General features: G+C 42.5%; 1 protein-coding gene across 1 annotated transcript; it reads left to right on the top strand.

Moving 5' to 3' along the window:
• The first annotated feature begins 829 nt into the window (after positions 1-829).
• Positions 830-21827, top strand: LOC134860963 (semaphorin-5B-like). The gene is made up of 22 exons (XM_063877885.1): positions 830-1000; positions 5323-5360; positions 11308-11502; positions 12151-12250; positions 12422-12467; positions 12567-12629; positions 12703-12801; positions 13478-13691; positions 13787-14208; positions 14566-14773; positions 14846-15053; positions 15400-15517; positions 15611-15795; positions 15883-16026; positions 16116-16263; positions 16346-16571; positions 17747-17968; positions 18062-18232; positions 18310-18459; positions 18681-18716; positions 19519-19730; positions 19851-21827. The coding sequence occupies exons 3-22, from the start codon at positions 11358-11360 to the stop codon at positions 20010-20012; spliced, it is 3279 nt and encodes a 1092-aa protein (XP_063733955.1). The 5' UTR covers positions 830-1000; positions 5323-5360; positions 11308-11357; the 3' UTR covers positions 20013-21827.
• The last annotated feature ends 1254 nt before the right edge of the window (positions 21828-23081 follow it).

Genomic DNA, 23081 nt, shown 5'->3' with positions numbered 1-23081 from the left:
ACTTTAGACGTGTCTTTCACTACATTTTATGGGGAAGTATTGTACTTTTTGCTCTAATACCTTTATTGTATTTGACAGATAGCTTAATTACTCAACACAAGTAAACACAAGTGTGTGCCACTGGATTACTTTTGAATTATAGGTTGAATTAAGACCTTAAACTTAATACAGTTTACAATTAAGTACAATTAATACATACAAAAGTAGGTATATATCTCAATTCTTCTTCCACCTCATTGTTTATGACTTCATAGAAAAAAAAATAGAATACCTAGAGGAAAAAGGTGAGAACAAATAGAGTAAAACATATCATCAGGTATTATTTCTGCTTTAAAAAAAATCTATATCATGCTTATGACATGCTAGGTGTCCTTCATATAGAAACGTATTTCCCACATAATTAACCTAACTAAATAAAGGCGTGTTAACAGCTTAACCATATAACACAGTGGCGTGTGCACAGCCATGTCCCAGTAGGGGGCAGCCAAGCTTCTTTTCCAATGATTTTTGCAATGCATTTCTCCAATGGATCTCACCTGTAGCTGAGTTATGTATGCAGCAGATTCAGAAGACCTTTGGTGAACTCCTTCCAAGATGTTCAGTAGATGATTGTGTTATTGTTGTCTTAAAGTATATATGTCAATATCATTGCCCACTTTATTGTTCTGTTCCTAACGCAATTTATCAATTGTATTTATAACTTTAGTGTCCAAGCTAAGCCATAGGCATCAAAACAATAAAATAGCTGCTTATTTAAATGCAAAATAGACTCACAGTTGCTCTTGCAGATATATTAGGCTGCTGCAGATTTGATCACACTTTGTATCCCCTCTCTGGCTCCTGACAGCACCCCTGCTGGTCTGAATGAAACTTGTTATTTACAGACAGATCCGCTGCAGAGTGCAGACCTCTGGATACCGTGAACCTGTACCATCTCCCTCTGTGAAACCCGACAACTTAACCCAGCTGCAGGAATCTCACGATGCACCAAAAGTGAAAGGTAAGCTCGATATTTACCTAGTATATTAACTTTATATCATGCAAAATATAGTCAACTCACTTTTAATCATTTGATGTTACATTTAACCCGATGTTGATTGAATTTACAACGATCTCCGTTCAGAAATGAACTTGTAATTGGTGCAGGACTTAACGTCTCTTATTGAATATCAACTTCCTGACGCTGCATTATCGAGGATAAACTGTGCAGAAAAGTAGTTTTGCATCAGTATGAACAAAACATCGTATGGATAAACGATTAATTAACTGCCACACTTTGGTAGAAATTGGAATTTGTCTTAAGTTTTGTTTTGCAAAAGTACAATAACTATTATGAACATTTTGCACTTAATGAATAACTACATCAAGCTGTATCATTTTCATAATAATGTAAGAAGAGCTGTTCATGTTCTTTTCTGTATTTTCTTTCAGATTTATGATAGATATTTGTGTCCATTCTTATTCCTTGTCAATCATATGTGTATTGAGACCCTTTTTTGATATGCCTGCTGGTACAGGCAAAATAATAACAGTCTGAGCAGTGGAGCAGGAACACCTCCTTACTTTAATGTTGATTCAAAAAGGTATTTAAAGCTTTTCTTGAAATTCTTACTTGTTTGTGAGCTCAGGTTATATAATCGTTTAAAGTCTTTCTTCCCCTACAATGTTTTATAGGTAGATAATGAAACACATGACAAATCGCTGTCTAAGTGCTGGGTTTTTGTGAATATTTAAGCTTAAAATGCAGAATACTCCCAGATTTAATCAACTTTAATCAGATATATTTACTGATAGTTTACAATTAAAAACATTACTGTACACTACACCTGTTTATTATTATTTTTCCGCCACTTTTCAAGCTTCAGCTCACGCCCGGGCTGGAAACAGAGCCCTCGCTACATAAAGTCTTACTGCTGCTAATAAATAACCCCCTAAATGGAAGTGGCATTAAATCATTGAACTGGACGCCTGAGAGTGTTACCCACAGACCTCCACAGTTTCAGAAGAGGTCAGGCTGAAGTGGAAAAGGAGAGGAAGATGGATGAGGAGAGAAAGCATTTATTGCTGAGGGTCTGATGGACAAACTCTGAGACTGTGTGTGTGTGTGTGTGTGTGTGTGTGTGTGTGTGTGTGTGTGTTTGTGATTTACCTTCATTTATTCAGGGAAAGTTGTTATGTGTTTTTCTTGGAAAAAACGCCCTGCAGAAAGCCACAGTCTTCCTGCAATGGTGTATGAGATTTCCCCCTTTAGCCTTCTATTTATAGGACCATGATAGTAGTTGCTGGGGACAGTAGGGCACAAATTATTTTTTAATTTTAACTAACTACCTGTCAATCATCAAGTGAGTGACAGTTTTGAGACGCTAACCGTAACCTTGACAATAAATAGCTCAAACTGCCCCTTTAAACCAAGATCTCACATTTGTACCTTTCTATTTCCACATAGTAAATCAACATAATATGAAGTGTAAATAAGAGGTTTAGACACCTTTGGACAGCGGTGTTAAGGCAGGCTATTCATGTGCTGCCTCTACGCTAAGCTAGCCTAATTCAAAATATCATATTTGGGATATTTGTTCTCAGATTACCATTTTTCCATGTCAATTTGTCCAGTTTACCAAGATACATGCATGTTATTTCTTAAATGTCCTCACTGGGTTGCTGGTCTAACCTCTAGCCTTCTCTTCTACTTGTGTGTGTGTGTGTGTGTGTGTGTGTGTGTGTGTGTGTGTGTGTGTGTGTGTGTGTGTGTGTGTGTGTGTGTGTGTGTGTGTGTGTGTGTGTGTGTGTGTGTGTGTGTGTGTGTGTGTGTGTTTGTGTGTAGCTCCTATAAGGGCAGTTTTATTGCTCCAGCAGAAAAAGGTAAACCTCAGTGACTGCTGGGTTTTAAAAAATCAACACAGCCAGGTTTGTTTGGAACGGAGCGAGGTGAATGTTTGAAGCATTAAAAGTCAATATTTCTTTGTGACACTCCGACCTGTTTGACAGTGGAGTGCTATGTGCCAGACAAGGCAGCCATTGAGGGTTGGGATGTCGAGGGGGGGCGGGGGGTCAGGTGCTGGTTTTGGGGTTTAAGAGATGTTGGGTAACCACTGCAGGCCACCTTTGCAGATTGGCATGGATTACTCGAAATCGCGGGAGATCACTTTTTTGTTTTGCTAAAGAGGGTTTAAGCCTCTTTTGGCCACAATTTCAGGCTTTATCCCAAAGTGTCTGAAATGAGACTGATAATTATTCAGTCCGTATGTTAATTTATCAACGATAAAAACACTTAATTAAAAAAAAGGAACTCAAAAACCTGTCTTTGACACAGTCAGTTTGAAAGCCAGTGGTTAAAGGTATTAAAACGGAGCAAAAGCAGCCATTTGTACATCTATAAATATTTAAATTATGCTATTCTGAGACTGAAATGATCACTATGACAGTGAAGCAATCAAGTATTTACAATGCAGCCACTGGATTTTAACATAATGTGCTCAGAGATGGATGCATTATAAATACTTTTTGCTTTTCAAAAGGCGCTGGCACTTAGAGGCAATTAGAGGAGTCTGAATGTGCTCTCTAATACATTTTCAGAAACATGCAAGGTGATATAGAAGTCATTGTCATATTCATAGATAGACAGATAGACAGATAGGTAGGTAGCCGTAGTGTAAGTAGTCTGGGATGTGTATGTTCATTCATTAAGTTGACAGCCTAGAGGATGTGTTTCAGCCCCCCTGCACTGTTTTCCGTAACGATCAAACATGGCCGTCTCTCATTGATCCTGCTTTGGTTTTTAGCTCGGCCCCCCCGTTGTGTCCCACTGTAATCATTCAGCCTGAGCATTGACAGCAGGGCTGCACAAACAGAGCCGGAGGAGGTCATCTTGAAGTTTGCACAGCATCGAGCCATTCATCCTCCTCCGGGGTGGGGGGGTTCGGTGCTGGCCGAGGGCTGAGAGAGATGAATGTCCTGCTCTGTAAAGGTTGGAGATGAGGCGGGCAAGTGTTATTCGTCTCCTATGCTCCGTCGGGCACACGGAAGCTAAACGATCCTGTCGTTTTTCAGAGGATATGATTTATTGGCGCCATTAATTTCTGAACGGGGAGGTCACCTCTTCGCCCTCTCAGATTGGCACTTCTGTAGCCATGGCTGTCGCTGTCTACAGTTCAAAAACACGTCATATTTCCTGTCTTAATGTATGCCCATACTGAGACAATGACAGGTATTCTGGTTGTTTGAAAGCAAGCAAACAAAAGGACATTTATTCCAGAATTAGCAGCCAAAAGCATCAGTCATAAGTAAACACAATTAACAACAGACTCATGAAACATGCACACAAATCATTAGGGAATTGGATTAAAAGCAACCAACCAGTAACCATCGTTAATCTCAGCCATCATATACAGGGAGCCTACTCTACTGATGGGTCAAATTATATTACTTTTACCAGCAAGCTCTTTCCTGCTGGCCTCCAGAGTCACCTGTGATGGCCAGCAGGACTGGATTGTCTGTGTTTCTGCAAACAAAATGTTTGTCTGAGCTAATTGCGTTTGTTATTGACTCTGCCTCCTCGTTCATTTGCACGTTGATGAGACTGCAGCTGCGCTCGACCAACACCAAGACTCACTTTGTATCCGGCTGATTTAAATGTGACCTCAGATCACCTCGTAGACACTAGCTAGTTTGAACATGTTAGACTACTTTGTCAGCACCTCATTTTGAATGTTATCAGATACATTTTACTTATTAAAGGAAAGGAAATCTAATATTTGAGAAGCTGGAGGCGACAAATTATTATCATTTATTAATTAAAGCACACTTCAAGTTGTTGAATTGGAACAAAAAGGGCTTTTATCCAAGATATCCGGATCTGATTTCTGTACAACACACAACAGAAATGAATGAGGAGAATTGTGCAAGTGAGAATTTGAACAATGCAGTACAGTCACATTTTAAACTTTAATGTAAGGATACAAGATGTATGTGTCCAATGCAAATAGTACTTGATATAAGGTGAATAAATACAGCAGAACTTTGGTCAATTAAAAACTTAATCTGACCTCATTTCTTTACCAAAATCTTATCTCTCAAGCACAACAATACGGAAGCACACCCTCGCACAGGGCCGGCATCCCTCTCTATTCACAGTTAAGTTTGCTCTGCACAAACAGGAATGCTTTGCACCCCCCTGCATCACACACACCCCTTTACTCCCACCTCCCTTCACTCACACACACACACACACACACACACACACAATCTGGTCAGCGTGCCTCTGTGAGTCGATGTGTAACAACTTCTCTTGTTTCTCATGCCTCTCCCTCTCACCATGTGAAGGATCTGCTGCTCTGGATCAGATTGGTGATGGTGAACAAGTGAGTTTATTTTCTTGCTTATCTCAGTGTGTGTGTGTGGGTGTGTGTTCATGCACGTATAAATGCCATGTGGCTGTTTCAGCTGCAATTACTTATTCTTTTGTGCTGTCTTTGTGTCTAAGTCGCCCACTTTTTGTGTGGCTGCTTTTTTCTTTTTTTTCAGGCTAATTTCTCCTTCACTGATCTTTATAACGTGACCCCTCAACCTCTCTGTGCCCTCTTATCATTCCCATCCTCTCGCTCTGTCTCTGGAGACTACGTGTAGCGTGAATAGATATGTGTGGGTGGGGGGGCTCAGGTAATGTGTATGGGATATTTCCTTTGTTCTGTCCGAGTGCTGAAACTGTCACGGGGATGGTTTATGGAGAGGAGAGCCGAGGGGAGACGGGGAATCAAAGCCTCAGTCTGGATCCTAAAATGATGTCTGACTGAGTTGAGCCTCAATATTCTACACAGGAGAGAATGTCCTTTTGTTGAGCCACATGTTGCACTGCGCTCTTGGGATGCTGATGCATATTTGGGACTAGTACCTGGCAATTTCTATTTAAAAAATGGCAATTATTCTCTTTGTTTCCCGAAAACAAGAGCTGGTTTTCCTCACAGTTACTGTGACAAAACTGTAATTACTCCTTTTTGTGTTGTTTCTATAATGGGTGGGGTGTGATGAGCCATGGCTGAAAATATTAATCATGTCTGGCATCCAAATATTTTTCACACATATGCTTAGGACTTAATTTCATGGGAGCCTTCTCCATGACAACCGCACCAATTAGCTGGGATGGATTAATCACTGAAGAACTGAGCAGAAAATACACTTGAAGACACTTTAAATACACGTGAGGAGAGCTTTGGATCCCAGTTCAGGGACTAATATAAAAATCTGTAGCCATTTAAATAATAATATATATTTTTATTGTATATTTTTTAAACTTTGAAATCCAATAAATTGTGGTAAGTGTTTTGAAAGACTCTCAGATGCTTAATTGATTAGCCTTGGGTCAAGTTTTGCACTTATATTCATCTTTTCTGGATCTTTGTACTACCTCTCATTGCCTTTCTCTGCATATGGAGTTTGCATAGTTGTCATGGAGATCTCTCAGTTGTCATCACATGACCTAAACCTGGAGCATCAGTCATGTGATGACACTGTATGGTTTGTAGGCTTTGTGCAGGAGAGCAGGCATCAGTGCAGTCAGGTGTTGTGGTCTGCAGATTTAAGTCTGATTCTGGTGAAAGTAGTGCTTGTTCTAAATGTGGCTTTCAGTCCAATCATGCACACATTCAACCTGTTGACGTGCACTGTAGGGCTGCAGCTTGCTTATTACTTTTTTGGTCTATAAAATGTCCGATCTCAGTACCTCAAAGTCCAATTTGATGTCTTGAAATGCCTTGTTTTGTCAGTCCAAAAGATATTCACTTTAACCTGATATAAACAGAGAAAAGCTGGAACTTTCCTCATTTAAGAGGCTAATAAACAGCATTTTCTGCTATGTACCATCCATTTAACAATGAATCTATAGTCAAGAAATTGGCTATTAATTGACTATCAGTAGTAAAGTCCATTTATCTTACAGCTCTGGTGCTCTGGTACTTCACTAATACACCAAGATAGTCAGGTGTTAGATACACTTTGGCAAAAATGGGTGGTTTTCCTGATCTAAATACAAACCGTGTTTATTAATAACATCTATTGTTCATTCACATTTAAGGAGACAACACAATTATGCACTTCATATCAGTCTTGTGATGAATGCAGCTTGAATTGATCAGATTAGTTCGTGTCCACTTGGGGGCAGAGCTCAAACCGAACAAGCTAAGCTAATTACAAGTTGTTTGTTTTTAATATAGCCAGTCAAACATTTCTCAGGGAGTGCAGAAGCCGTGCATTTGCTTCCTCATCCCAGTTGTGTCTCTGTGCAGAAAGCAGAATAATTGGAGCTGATGATAAGAGCGCAGAGGGAGACGGAGATGAGAGCAGGAGATAGGAGGAGAGGGATTTCTGCAGCTGCATGCCTCTTTAGGATTCCTGCTCTCTACCTCCTCTAGCCGGGGCCAAACCGGCATCATTAGGTTTGGCAAATTACCCGAGCGGCCATTGTGGCGCAGCCATGGCACGTTAGTGTGTCTTTTTAACTGTGTCTAAACTCAGTCTATTCACTTGTAAAAGAGAGCGGCCATTGGCAGATAGTTGGCAGGTTGCACAGAGAGGCCATTCACCCCGGTAGGAAGGAGCTGAGAACACTGCCTCGGAAATGGTCCTCTCTGAATATTTTGATGGAAAGACTTTGGATGCCCTCTCCGTGTCCGTTTGCTGCGACTTAAATGACTGCATTAATATGAATACTTTACAGGTGGAAGCAGGAGCTGCTGCTGCATCAGAGGTTTCAGTAGAAATTGTTTTGTGAGTTATTTAAGGAGGAAAGGAATCCAAGGTTCCTCAGTGTAGGCAGAACGGGGGGGTGGGTGGGGGGGTTGACTGCTTCTTTAATGATTTTTGGATGAAGTCCAACTACACAAGAGTTTAGACAAGAGGCTGATATATAAAGGTCAAACGCTGGGCCCCCTGTTTTTATTTTGGATGCCATGGAGGAACACATTACAATGCGTCTGAATGAGGGAATAATTACTTGTAATTAATTTCCCTGTCATATATCACCCCGGTAAGGAGGATTTGTCTGGATTTTAATGATGATCACTTAACATGTACACCCAGAGGCTCAGCATGCTCAGTTTGTAGCCAGTGTAATCCCGCTGGATGTGTTATCCAGCGTTTTCCAGGGCTTTGTGCACCTATTGTGGTCAGATCTCGACTTATAATTTCCCTATAATAGCTGTTTTGTATGAAACGACTGAAGAGATTTTACTCATCCTGACAGAAAGAGAAGCAGCACCTTCACAGTGTCAGTGCGGCTGCCCTGTAGTATGCTCCGTGGTCACATGGTTACAAAAGAGCTTCATCCATGCTTTACTCTCCATCGAATCAACTCATTCATAAATAAGCAGTGTGGGTTAAAGGTATCCGAGTGACACACACACCATGGGAGGGCCATCCCTTTGGCTCCTGAAAAGACTGAAATGCTCCTCAGCTTGTCTGAACACAAAGCCAAGAGTGCTTGAATAGAAAGTTCTTGAAATAGAAAAAGGGAGCCTCTCAGAAACTATACTCAAATTGCATGTTGCTTTTCTTCTGTAAGCATGCTTTAAAATCTTGTGATCGCATGCAGTCACAAAACAACAACGAGGAGATTTGTGCACCCAGCTCTAAAGTCTCAAACCCATTATGAGAGACTCTAAAATCCATGTTAATAAGCTCTAAGAGGGCCATTTGATGAATATGCATAGCAGGAATAGTCCCCCCCATACAGGGCTTCGGTTTTTTTTATACAAGCGCCCCTGCAACAAATCACATGCAGGTGATAAATGTCAAAGTGAACAAGGTAAACTATCTATGTATGGGCATAGGTTTTAAAGTTTGCAGTGTTTTTGTCTGCAGAACTGATGGAAAACAGACACTTCTGCAGAGTAGGGACACATTATAACCCTCGCTTTGGTCAACACAACTCAATTACAGAGCGAGTTGGCTCCATATTTCAGTAAAACAATCAGTATAAGCATTGTTACCATTACTCTGGTTGGGACAGTTCTTAAAATCTTAATGCATATTCCAGTATAGGGTGATGCAATGTGCTTTTTATCTGTTTATAACAAATGCAGTCCTAATGATATAATTAAAAGGCACACTTTTATGCTAATTTTCAGGTTTTATAATTGTTTATTTACTATATATATCTTAATAACTTTGGGATTTCAGCCTTTGCATACTATTTACATGCTCTAAAAGCTATATAAAATACTACAGGAAAGGGAAACCCCCCCAAAAAAGGCGATAACTAATGTATATACCTTAAAAATGAAGGGTAAAAATGTCAAGATCATAGTGGAAAGTATTGGAAATACAGTATAAGCTTTGTGCTTTTTCCTATATTTACCTAAAAATAATCTAATCTAAGAGTTACAAACTCTAGTTATTTATGCAGTTTGTGTTTTTCTCTGAGCGAGTGTAAGTGCTCTCTGTGTGACACATGAGATTAATCACAAGGCAAACACAACTGCTAAACTTAACATGTCATAGTTTTTGCTGTATTGACTCAGGGAAATGTTCTTCACGGTGGCTGTAAGAGGGTTTACATCCTGCTCTCTGTGTGCAGGTCACATGTTCGCTCCGTGTCCCTGTGCTTTTCCTCCCACAGTCCCAAACACACACACACACACACACACACACACACACACACACACACACACACACACACACACACACACACACACACACACACACACAGGTCACATGAATCGGGCACTCTGTATGTGTAATCTCCTCACAGGTTGTTAAAGCTTCATGGTGTTTTTCCAACACGGGCAGCGACATGAATGAATGAACGTTCTGACATGGTTCCAGGAACACAGGCTCAGATGTTTTCCCGCCTACTTTTCCTACGGGTTTTGCTCCAAAATCTAGAAAATCTTTATTTTGATTCTTAAATGCTCAAAACCCCAGCAGAGGTAGGGGTTCATCTGTGTACAGTCCTTATTTCACAGAGTTATATATTACTACAGTAAACAGTATTTAATTTACTCTACTTTTGTCTATTGCACTATTTTCTGTGTATCGTCTTTTGCATTTTTTGATGATTCTGGGCCTTTTGGAGATTTTCATTGCAAAAACTACGCTCTAGCTTTCCTGCACAAGACAAATAAGCCTTTAAATCTTTGAAATCCAAAGTGAGAATCTGCATCTGAACATTTCCTCCTGCCCCCTGGAGAATCTGACTGACGTGTGGTGCTGGTACTCATTGTACTTAAAAAACAGTCCCACAGCACCAGGCCTCTCGCTGGCCAGCCTTTGCACCCGAGACGAGCGCGGACACACAACAAAGGCGAGGCCAGCGGTGGAGGCTCGGCTCCTGTCGCTTCATTAAGCAGCAATGTCAGACCCAGCAGGTTGAGAAACCTCTGGCTGCATACACACTCAGACAGGCAGACATTCACCGCCTCCATTCTGCAGAGTAGCTGCAGGGAAGCTAGTCTGAGGGGTGATGGAGAGCGGGAACAACTCAGCACTGAAGCTCAGAATGCTTTAGTATGGTTTGCATTAAATGTGGAACTTAAGGTTGAGTAAGTGGTGGGACAATCTTGCCATTTTTAGCTTGTTTATCCTTCAATTTGGTCATATTATGTGTCAACTTATCAGTAAAGAAGGCATCAGTCTTTTGACCTGCATGTCAGTGTGTTTGCACAGTGGTGTGAAGAGCTCCATTTGTCAGCTGTTGGAGTTATTTGGCATCATTGAGGGAACTTCTCATAACGCTTCCTCAGCTTTTTACTGCATGTTGTTTGACATCAGGACCAAATGTTGCAACATAAATCCACCTTGAACCCTGGGTCTTTGCTTCAACCCCTGGACCTACTGTCATCATCATCATCAGATGGCCTGTGAGCAGATTTAATGTACATAAATTGGTTTTGATGTGGAGACAAAGACCCCTCATGTGGCTCACGGTTCAGGACCGTCTCTGAAAAGCTCTCCTCAGTCATACAGATCTCTGGTGATGGCACCCTCTGTCTGAGTGTCTGCATTAGAGAGATTGTCGGCTCGGCCCTTTTGAGGTGAATTAGCTGTGACCGAGTCCTGCTGACACTGAGAGCAGACTCTGGGTCGGGAGGTGGGGGCCAGACAAAACTAATTTAGATGGATGGACTGGCAAGGAAGTGTGTGAAGAAGTGCTAAACGTAATACAGTATTGGACCTAGAGTGCATTTTAAATGGGGATTATTTATTAAATCTAAATGTGAGATAATGAGAGATTCACTCTTCTACTAATTAGTTTTCCTTCCTCCTCTGTGTTTGATTCTTGCTGGAAATTAACCGACATCTTCTCCACTCCATCAGGTGTTTTTTCCTGAGGACCTGAAGGAAGACTGGATGTGGTTGTAGCAGCTATGGGTGAGTCAGGGTGGGGGGTGCGGTCCCTCTCCCTCTGTGGCCTGGTGCTGGTTGTCTGCGTGTCCGTCTGTCTGACTCAGCAGCCCAAAGTGAAGCCAGCAGAGTGCAGCAGAAAGGAGCATCCTGTCGTCTCTCACCAAGGTCAGTAAGTCAGACAGCCCAATATATTTAACCCACAAGAGAGGCATGTCTCTGAAACGCTGCTGCAGGAGTCATTTAGTGCACTTCATTCAGTATGTTCACACACACTGTGGCTTGTTTACTGTTCAGTTTATGTTAAAGCAACCTGCCTGGTTAGAGGATTTAGATCAGGGCTATTTAAGGTAATCTATTATAATAATTACCTTGATTTCCACAGCATCTTTTGTCAATAAATCCTGTAGTTTCAACAGTTGCATTGAGTAGATGAAGATCAAGGAGTCAAACTAAGGACATTGGAATTGAAAGAGCTCATTAAGAGGAGTTAAATGCTACTGAACAAATATCAATATCCACCTCTATTGACCCGTAAATAGTTTGTCACATCTTTTCAATGTCGGAACTTCATGCATATTTGCCACAAGACCTCCTTAATGTCTAATTATGATTTGCCTCTCATTCAAAAATCTAAATCTCCTCTGTATTCTTGGTCTGTAAAGTCTTTTACTGAGATGAAAGGCTGCAGGGTCAGGTGACTCACAGGAGAGAAATGTGACACATCAGTAAAGGGCCAGGTACCATTTGGTGGAGAAAAGTTCCCACGCACTTCAGGAAAACGTCTCCTCATACTAGTGTTGTTTCTCCGTGCAGCGCTGAGGCCGTGGATGTCCGAGTTCTCCCATCCAGGAGTGAAGGATTTCTCCCAGCTGGCCGTGGACCTGAGCAGGAACCAGCTGATTGTGGGAGCAAGGTGACACCTTAAATTAGTGCAATCAAATATAAGGAAACTAACTCAGAATTGCTTGATTCATGCACATATACTAGCTTTAAATAAGCCAAACCAAGTGTGAATACTTTCTGCTCTCCTGATATAAATTGGGAGCCAGACTTAAAGGCATCAATGACATTTCTCTGTTTACAGGAACTTCCTCTTCAGACTGAGTTTAAGTAACGCCACCCTCATTCAGGTAACATCAACGAGGCCTGCAGTGTGTGTTAGTAATATCGATTGTCTTTCAAATGCATGCTAAAGATGTACAACATATACATTTATTTGTGTCCCTCAGGCGACAGAATGGGCACCGAATGAAGAGACAAAGCGCTCATGTCAGAGCAAAGGGAAATCAGAGGTGTGTATCACATAATACAGAAGCCTCTACTCAGAATTGGTCCATTTTATTCATGGTGTGTGTGTTTCTGCAGGAGGAGTGTCAGAACTACGTCCGGGTCTTGTTGATAAGCGGGATGACACTCTTCACATGCGGCACTAATGCTTTCACCCCCGTCTGCATGACCAGGCAGGTTGGTACAAAGGATTATCATCGTCGAATAAAATGGGTTCAGAAAATGTAAAGCCTTTTGCAAGTAGTTTTCTCTACTGTAGGGAAAGGATTGCAAACCACTTGCTGCATTTAGGTTGGTAAACACACTGTCCAATCCATGAAAATGTCCAAAAAAGAACTTGTAATTAATCAATGTGTTAAAAACTATAAAAACACTGCTGTTTTCTTTTAAAAGTTGTCACAAAGTATTTATTATAGATAAATACTAATATAAATGCAATAAAGGCAACATCAAATAAAAAGGAGTCTATAAAAGTGGGTTTTAAGAAATTATTTAGAAGAGTTTTCTCATTTCTTAATGCCTTATCCCCTCTGAATGGAATATTCAAAGTCAATATTTTCATTAGATTTCATTTAGTTTAAGCTTTTATCCATGAAAAACTAAAAGAACCCTGCAGGTAAATTTGCTATCAATAAGCCAACCCATATTTCAAAACCAGACCTAGACTTTAAAGCTTTAAACATGATCAATAATATATTAAAATAAACTCTTAATCAAACAGGGAGTCACAGGAGAGAAGCCGGGATTTGGATGATGTGAAAAGTAATGCATTCATTTATAAAAAAGTACAAATTAATACTCAAATCTTTTGTGAATTGAGCTGTGTTTACCCCTGTGTTTACTCCTCTTTCAGGTGGGTAACATCAGTGCGGTGTTGGACGCGGTGAACGGTGTCGCCCGGTGTCCGTACGACCCGCGGCACAACTCCACCGCCATGGTGACGGAGCGAGGCGAGCTGTACGCCGCAACGGTGATCGACTTCTCCGGACGCGACCCCGTCATCTACAGGAGCCTCGGGAACATGCCGCCTCTACGCAGCGCTCAGTACAACTCCAAATGGCTCAACGGTAAAAATGCACTTTGTTATTGTATTTAAGTCGATTTTTCTGGAATCAATGTGCTTTGCATCTGTTATTGTTTCCTCCTCTCTTGTTTGTTTCAGAGCCTCACTTTGTGTCGGTGTATGAGATCGGTCGGTTCACCTACTTTTTCCTGAGAGAAACGGCGGTGGAGAACGACTGTGGGAAGATCGTGTTTTCCCGCGTGGCTCGGGTCTGCAAGAACGACATGGGCGGTCGTTTCCTGTTAGAGGACACCTGGACCACCTTCATGAAAGCCCGACTCAACTGCTCCCGCTCTGGAGAAATCCCCTTTTACTACAACGAGCTGCAGAGCACCTTCTACCTCCCGGAGCAGGACCTGATCTACGGCATCTTCACCACCAATGTGAACAGTATATCTGCTTCGGCCGTCTGCGCCTTCAACCTGAGCGCCGTCACTCAGGCCTTCAACGGGCCCTTCCGTTACCAGGAGAACCCCCGCACCGCCTGGCTCTCCACCCCAAACCCCATACCCAATTTTCAGGTAACTCACATATTTAAACAACCCGTATCCACGTATCCATTCTCCTGACAATGTGGTGTTGATAGATGTGAAAATGTGAGCTTTCCCTCCAACACTGACATTTTGTCTTGGTGTGTGAGTATAGAGAGTATATTTCGGTGAGAATAGCACCCAGAAAAAAGCTCAGCTCCCTCCTAGGACTTTTACTTAACAGAGTATCCCAACTCTTTGGTATTTCTACTTTTACTTACATTGGAATACTTCTCCCACCTCTGACCCTCACAAAGCTATTTTCCAGCTCGTGCTCCTATGTTTTGTTCAGACCAAACCTGCAGACTCATAATGATGTTTTGAAAACACGTCTCACTAATCCCTCAGTGTGGCACACTGGAGGAGGGCGGACCGGGGGGGAACCTGACGGAACGCAGCCTGCAGGACGCCCAGCGGCTCTTCCTCATGAACGACGTGGTGCAGCCGCTCACAGTCAACCCTCTGCTCACCCAGGACAATCTGCGCCTCTCCAAGCTGGTGGTGGACATCGTGCAGGGCCGGGAAACCCTCTACCACGTCATGTACATCGGAACAGGTGACATAGAGCAACAAAAAATACATCCAGTTGAGATTATTTTCAGCCTTTAACTTGTCTATCTTTACCCAGAATACGGCACCATCCTGAAGACTCTCTCCACAACCAATAAAAGTCTCCAAGGCTGCTACCTGGAGGAACTCAGGCTCCTCCCCCCTGGGCAGATCGGACCAATTAAGAGCCTGCAAATCCTCCACAGTGACAGATCCCTGATTGTTGGGCTGGACGACAGGCTGTTGAAGATCCCGTTAGAGCGCTGCTCCAGCTATCAAAGTGAAATGTAAGACACAAAAAAAAAGAGACAAACATGTGTGGGTGTCCAAGTCCAAAAAGGTGAGAGAGATGATTATGTTAAGAGCCTAAATACACTGTAAAGGAAACTGCTTTTAAAATGTCAGACCATATTTTGAAACGACTCACAGCAGACGTTACATAACAAGGCATTTAATGAGTCTGTGGGTGCTGCTTTAATATGTTGAAACCCTTTTAAAATACTGTGTGATGCCTCGGTATCAGTCTGTCTAACTGTCTTTGAATACAGATACAGAACATTATTTAAAAACAGGACTGTAGTGCAGAGGAACTTGAACTTCTGCAACACTTACTGACTATATATCTCATATCAGTCACTGCCTGGAAGCTCGGGACCCGTACTGCGGCTGGGATCTCAAACAGAAGCGCTGCACCACCATCGAGGGGAGCTCCAACATGAACCAGTGGACACAAAACATCACCCAGTGCCCAGTAAGACACACACACACACACACACACACACACACACACACACAGTGAGTTTAATTAAAGGGAGATTTTAATCCCCTTTCCCTCTCTCTGGAGGTGAGGAACCTGACACAGGACGGAGGTTTTGGTACGTGGGCACCGTGGCAGCCGTGCAACCACGATGACGGCGAGGGATCCGTCAGCAGCTGTGTGTGTCGGTCCCGCTCGTGTGACGGACCTCTGGCTCGGTGTGGCGGCGTCGAGTGTAAAGGCCCGACCATCCAGGTGGCCAACTGCTCCAGGTAGGTCTTCATCAGATAAAATAACAACTCAATATATAAATACAGATGCAGTGAAATTGAAGTCCTGATTCACCTTCTGCTCCTCAGGAATGGCGGCTGGACTCCCTGGTCTTCGTGGGGTCAGTGCAGCAGCAGCTGTGGGATCGGGTTTGAGGTGAGGCAGCGCTCCTGCAACAACCCGTCGCCTCGCCACGGGGGCAGAATCTGCGTGGGTCAGGGTCGAGAGGAGAGGTGAGGAACAATAATCAGTTTCTTTCTGCACTTACATTTCACTTTGCTTATGTGGATAGAAATGACCTCAGTGTCTCTGTGTTTTTAAGGCTGTGCAATGAGAAGAAGCCCTGTCCCCTGCCTGTGTCGTGGACAGTGTGGGGACCCTGGGCTCACTGCAGTGCTGAATGTGGAGGAGGGGTCCACTCCAGGACCAGAACCTGTGAGAACGGCAACAGCTGTCCCGGATGTTCAATGGTACCGTAGGGATTTTTTTATTTACAAAAAAAGGCATTCTGTTGTCGGATTCTGTGTGAATTATATCATGGCAATTGTGCAGGAGTATAAGGCGTGTAACCTGGAGGCCTGCCCCGAGGTGCGCCGTAACACCCCCTGGACGCCCTGGATGCCAGTGAACGTGAGTCAGGACGGGTCGAGGCAGGAGCAGAGGTTCAGGTACACCTGCCGCGCGCTGCTGCCCGACCCCCAGCAGCTGCAGCTGGGCAAGAAGAAGATGGAGACCCGGTTCTGCCCCAACGACGGCTCCGGAGCCTGCCAGACTGACTGTGAGTGCTGGGAACAGGAACTTTAAAACTCCACCAATTTTCTCTCTGCTGTTGTTTGTTCCTCTTATTTGTCAGTTCCCAGCAGGTGTTCTTGATATTACCATGGAAACACAGCTGGTGTGGTCATTACCTGCTGCAGGTATGAAGCCTGAGGCTACTTTAACCCGGGGATCATCAAATCTAATCAAACTCTATTTATATGGGCCAATTTCACAAAGTGCACATGTGTCACAGGTGGCTTTACAGTGTGCATGAGACCCTCTGTCCTTAGAGCCAGCAGTGCACGGAAAAACAAAAAAACCCACAATTACCCGGGAAGAAATGACAGACGTGCAGTATTATGGGGTTTCAACCATGCTGATTTAATACACTGTGACTTACTTTGGGGTTACACCAGCCTATAAGCACAGTTTAGACTCTTTTAACTCTAAAGACTGTATATGCAAAACTTCTGCATGGGCATTTAAAAGTGCTGCTAGTGGAAGACATCCCAGAAAACACAGCTAATGTAATCAAAAGCAAATGCAGCCTCTCTGTATTGAACCAAACAAAGTCATCTCAGGTGAGGGATTTACTCCAAAATAAAAAGCTAAAGCTGACAAGGTGCAAATGTAATGTTATTGTTTCATCTTAGGTATTTCTGCTGTCCCCATGGAGAGCCTCAGGAAGAGCTCCTCATTTATATGTAAATTTCTCTTTGTGGATGGTGAAAACAACGTGGCCCAGATTACACCTCGCTAATTAATGTTTCATAACAGGATGTCTGCATGAAAAACTAATTCAATGTAGAACTTTACATTTTTCACCACTCCAGAGGCATTGCTTATCATGTGAAGGGGATTTACACAATCATTTATGATGCATTTTACCATCAAGACCAATGTCAAACATGTAATTTACAACAGTATTATTTGCAGAAATGTTGAAATCCAGGAATAAAACAACCACTTAAAATGCGATGTTGGCCCTGTAGTCAAAATGCAATCAACGTTAAAGTGGTAAATATGATACACACATCTTCTCTTGATGATTAATAAGCTTATTTTGGGGAAATCCATGAATTAAGAGGTGTAAGGGTTTCATTTTAAGAGAGCTACATGTATTCAAAAACACAAATGGGGTAAAAAATGCTAATAAAGCAAAGAAAATGTGTTTTTTTTCCTGTGTGTTTCCAGCTCTGGTTGAAGACTTGGTGAAGACGAGCGGGCGAACCCCATCCCAGCCTCAAGGTGTGCGCTGGGGATTGTGGGAAACGTGGTCCAGCTGTTCTCAGCAGTGTTCAAGAGGCTTCAGGACCCGGAAACGGAGCTGCTCCACCGGGGAGGGTCGGACCAACCCCAGCGCCTGCGTGGGATCACCTGTGGAGTATCAGGACTGCAACACCCAGCCGTGTCCAGGTAACAAAAGAGTAGACCTACATATTATCTACAAGAGTAGGCACACGTTGTTAATAATAAATACATGAGTAATACTAATAACGTGTGTTGCAGTGAGTGGATCCTGGTCCTGCTGGTCCTCCTGGTCCCAGTGCTCGGCCAGCTGTGGGGGAGGCCACTACCAGCGGACTCGGACGTGCAGCAACCCCCCCCCTGCCAGTGGAGGAGACATCTGTATCGGCCTGCACACTGAAGAGGCGCTCTGCAACACACACACCTGTGAAGGTAAATCCTGGATAAAGCAAACAAATATGTAAACACACAAACAGTTCATAACCGTCCTGTGTCTCTTTGGTCTTCAGATTGGGGTGAGTGGATGGTTTGGGGGGACTGCGATGACGAGGGTCTGCAGCATCGTACCCGTCGCTGTGGGGAGGATCAGGCGCCCGAGGCCGGTCTCTGCCAGGGGAACGTCACCCAGTCTCGGCCCTGCCAGCCTCACGAGGTCCCCGGTAAGAAGAGGTTCCTGTTAATAAAACCCCTCAGTGTTATAAGCTGCAGACTGTAGCTGGAAAAACTTCATTCAGACGCAGTAAAGGCAGACTTGTTCCCTCTGAATGTATGGAGAGCACATTGAGAAAAAATGAACTGTTAATCATTTCTGTTGTTTGATCTTCTGGAGCCGCGGTGATTACACTTCACTGCAACGATTTTCATTTCTGTCTCTCTTCAGTTATTATACCTGGGCAGGAGGAGCAGAGCTGTGGAAGTGAGTGAAAACAAGCCATGTCTCACAAATGCACTTTTTTCACAGCTCACAAACACACATAATTTCTGCCAGGTTTTATACCTTCAATCTCCTGTCGCATCCGCAGTAAATCAATACCACTTCAGTTAAATTGCAGCCAAGTTTTTGTTGCAAAGTTACACATTTATTGGCTTTCTTTGTCAACCGACGTGTACCACACTGTTGGCAGCATATTGATTTTGTGTGTAGCTTTCCCCCCAATGCGACAGTTGACTGGGGAAGGATGTTAGTTGGTCTTTAAGAAAAGTTAGAAAGTGACATCAAGTCCCGAAATGATGGAGGAAGTCCAAGGAGAGGAATATTATCATTTACTGAACTCCCTGTTATTATTTCTGGTGTGGATATGCATGATTTTTGGAGGATAATAGTTTTTTGTCCAGCAGTGGCTCAGTCAGTAGGGGCTTGGACTGGGAATCGTAGGGTCGCCGGTTCAAGTCCCCGAACAGACTTGAAATATGGAAAGTGGACTGCTACTTGGAGAGGTCCCAGTTCACCTCCTGGCCCTGCTGTGGTGCCCTTGAGCAAGGCACCGGACACCTCCAATCCCCCCTCCCCATTGCTCCCCGGGCGCTGCACGATAGCTGCCCACTGCTCCTAGTACTAGGATGGGTTAAATGCAGAGGACTAATTTCACTGTGTGTGCTCTGCTGTGTGCATGTATGTGACAATAAAGAGGGTTTCATCCTCCGGTTCTATCTGTTCTATCTATCTTTCATAATAGAGTCTCATCCTCCCCTCCTCCCTTCCTCCCATCTGTTCCCAGCCTTCACTTTGTTCCAGTTAGTCGCCGTGGGCTCAGCCAGTTTCTTTGCAGCGGCGCTGCTGTCTGCTCTGGCCTACAGCTACTGCTACCAACTGAACCGAGCATCCGCTGAGTCAGCCGTCATCCACCCCAGCACCCCCAACCACCTGACCTACAACAAGCAGGGCAACGCCACGCCAAAGAATGAGAAGTACATCCCCATGGAGTTCAAGGTGGGCTGATATATACATCTCGACATTAAACCTTCCTGTCTTGTTCGGTTTAATACGTTCATCATTCATAAATATTGTCTTTATCTGAGGATAAAATCTCTCTGTGTCTTCACACTACAGACGCTTAACAAAAACAATCTGCACGTGAACGACGAGACGTGCAACCACTTCCCCTCCCCGCTGCCCGCCAGCAACATGTTCGCCACCACGTACTACCCCCCCAGCCTGGGCAAGTACGACTTCCACCCAGACTCGCCCTGCAGGACCTACCTGCACAGCTGAGAGGAGGCCAGGCATTGAACACAACCCTCTCTTTCACTCACACAAAACACCACCATGAAGTGTCTCCTCATTCATAGAAATACAGGAAGATCTGGATTGTGTTGTTGGTCAAAAACACAGCAAACAACATCATAATTTAGTCAAATTTGTAGATCTTTAATGAGTTAAGGATTTCAGTTTTATTTCCATAGTACACTCACAAAGTCTCCTGTTCCATTAAAGCTCATGGACTTTTTGTTCTGGCCCATTCTTCAAAAAATGGTGGTTCATGAAACCATCACTCCCAGTACTTTCCCTCACTTCATCGCCCTGTGTGTGCTCAGGACAGTGTGAGGGACTTCTTGGACGATGTTTTTATCTGGATGTTCACCGGACTGAGAGGAGAGACTCATCTGCTAGTTTTCCCTTTCCCTCATTTTCAGCAGGTGGGTTCAGAGGACTCAGTAATAATGTACAATATTTACCCTGGACACATAAGACTGATATCTGTGATAAAAACCAGAGAACTGAACTGATGTGTTGTGTGAAACATCACCGTTCTTCATCATTAACAGTGAGAAGAAGCGATGAAATTACATTTTTCTGCAGAAAACACAACGGAAAAACACTGAAGAAGAAAACACCTCACTACCGTATGTGCTGTACATTTAAAAAATGATGTGTTGACTTCTCTGTCAGCGGATAATATTCATTATTTTCCATATGTTCACAGATGTCACTGTATGAAATTTGATCGATTTTGAGGCATTTTTTCGTCGGTCACGCTCATATTTCTGGGATGTAAATGTGTTAAATATCACACCTGTATTTTTCAGAGACTCTCACCCAAGGATGGACATAAATTAGCCCCCCCTTTTTCATCTGCAGTGCAAAAGAAAAGGAAACTCCATGCCTTTTGTTTTTATAGAAAGGAATGGAAAACAATGGCTCCTCAAAAACAGGTAAAACATATTTTGTGTGGAGAAAATGTTCTGCAGAAATATAATAAGTTGAAGCTTGGAGACTCTTTTTAAATTAGAAACTTCTTGGTCAATTAAAGACAGTACTTGGAGGGACAAGAACACACAGTATTTTGTCTCTCAATTCAAAATGTGTTACTGGTGTTTGTTTTCCACTTTTCTGTAGATTTTGAAGGCGTTTTGCTTTCAAATGTGTTACATGCTCCCTGAGATTTATGAATTAGGCCATACCTTCTCTTAGGGGCAGTCATTTCTGTCAAGTATCTTGAAAAAACAGTACATTTTGGTGTTTTTCTACCTGCATAACACTAAACGTCTAAAATATATAAGCTTACCAAGTCAGGAAACTTCTTGGAAATGAGCCTGACCCAAAATAATATGCTAGAAAACAGGTCCATATTTCTAATATTTGAGTCCCTCGATCCTGCACAATGTACATATCCCATCTTGTGTTCCTAAATTGTAAATACCATGCAATGAATCCAGGTGGGTCTCACCGTCCGCAGTGTTATGTAGCCTCAAAAACCCCACAAACTCACACAAAATACAGGAATTTCAAGTGTACAAATATGTGTGTATGTATTTGGCCTAAATATTAGCGGCATCCTCCCCCTGTGCTGTGACAGAAAAGGTTGTGTTTTGTACTTAGAAACCTCTTTTTAAAGATCCCTATGGACTTCTCCCTGCTGTTAAAAAATGGTTGATGTGAATTTGACTTAACACGGCCTTTTGGACACTGTGAACTTTTGCTACTCTATATTTTTGTATGATGTACACTGTTAAAAAAAAGGTGAATAAATCCATTTTGATGCCAGTATTTTGCTCATGCATGCTACAAGCTCAACTGCACGATTAAAAAAAAGTGCAGATCAGTCCCAAAATTCAAGATTAAAATAAACTTTTTCAAGTTTAAAAAACATTATGAGTTAATGTATGTCTTTCCCAAGGATTTGAACACCTGCAAAGTAGATTTTACTATCTAAATATTAACATTGTTGGATGTAGACGTCTTATTTTCAAAATTCAGAAACACCACAAAGATGTAGAGCTTTTATTTTAGCACTCACAGGTTGTTTGTGTGTCTTTTGAAGTGGGTTGACTCAGGAAGACACGACTTACTCACTGCTCTTTTTAGTGTCTTTACTCCCTCGGCTTCCATCATGTGTCTTTAATAATTGACGTTGCTCGAGAGGAGACATGCATGCAGGTAAGTCACCAGTCTGTCCTTAATAGCATGGTGATTATTTTTCTATTTTTCATGTAGGCAGGAGATCTTTAACTGATGAATAATAGACGCCAAAGGAAGGTGGAGGACAGGGCAGAAGTTACCTGTGCAGGTATTTATTCATTTCAGTAAGTGTAGTAGTCGTAAAGCCGGGATTACAGGTCTTAAAGTAGTAGTTTGAGTTCGATTTGTTGCTCTTTCACCGCACATTTTCAGGACTGCAGCCATTTACACTCACATGTTTAATAAGAAACCCATTAGCCTCCAGAAAACTGAGCACAGTTCATTCATCGCTGCTCTGAACTGCACTCTTGTGTTTATTGTTCATAGTCCAGCGAGCAGGGAGAGTTTAATCTGCTGGTAAAACCCACTGGGTTACTTGGGCATTACATTCACTTATTTATTCATCTGAATGGCTTCCATTTAAAAAACTGGATAAAATCCCAGCAAAAGTCCATAAATATTACAAAAAAACATGGAAGGTGCACTTAAGAGAATCCCTCAACAAAGACCTCTCCAAATGTGAGTCTTTTTGTGGATTGTTTCCTAAACGTATTCGTAATTATACATAATAATGGCCTCAAACACGACATAAAACTGTGTTATAATAACTATTTCTGTCAGGTCTTTCACGTTAAATGGATTTATTGACATGACCACAATCATTTTTCTATTATTCACTTGTTGTACGATAGATAGTCAAAGCCTAAATCATTGAACTTTATTGACTTCTCGTACTATTTATCATCCTAGCTTGATTATTCAATGTTTTTAGAGTAATTATAAGACTTAAATATTGCACATTTTTATTATTAGTCCATTTGAGTTGTTATATTTGTTGTGAGATCCTATTTTGTTTTTGTTTTGCCAGAAATCACATCCAAA

This window comes from Eleginops maclovinus, chromosome 24 (assembly GCF_036324505.1).
Source record: "Eleginops maclovinus isolate JMC-PN-2008 ecotype Puerto Natales chromosome 24, JC_Emac_rtc_rv5, whole genome shotgun sequence".
NCBI lineage: Eukaryota > Metazoa > Chordata > Actinopteri > Perciformes > Eleginopidae > Eleginops > Eleginops maclovinus.
This window is presented reverse-complemented; position numbering and strand designations above follow the sequence as displayed.

Excerpts from the sequence above, each read along its gene's own strand:
- LOC134860963 (XM_063877885.1), top strand. The coding sequence starts at position 11,358 with ATGGGTGAGTCAGGGTGGGGGGTGCGGTCCCTCTCCCTCTGTGGCCTG. Across the intron at positions 13,692-13,786 it reads CAACTCCAAATGGCTCAACG|AGCCTCACTTTGTGTCGGTG; the intron begins GTAAAAATGCAC and ends TGTTTGTTTCAG. Across the intron at positions 16,264-16,345 it reads GCTGTCCCGGATGTTCAATG|GAGTATAAGGCGTGTAACCT; the intron begins GTACCGTAGGGA and ends GCAATTGTGCAG.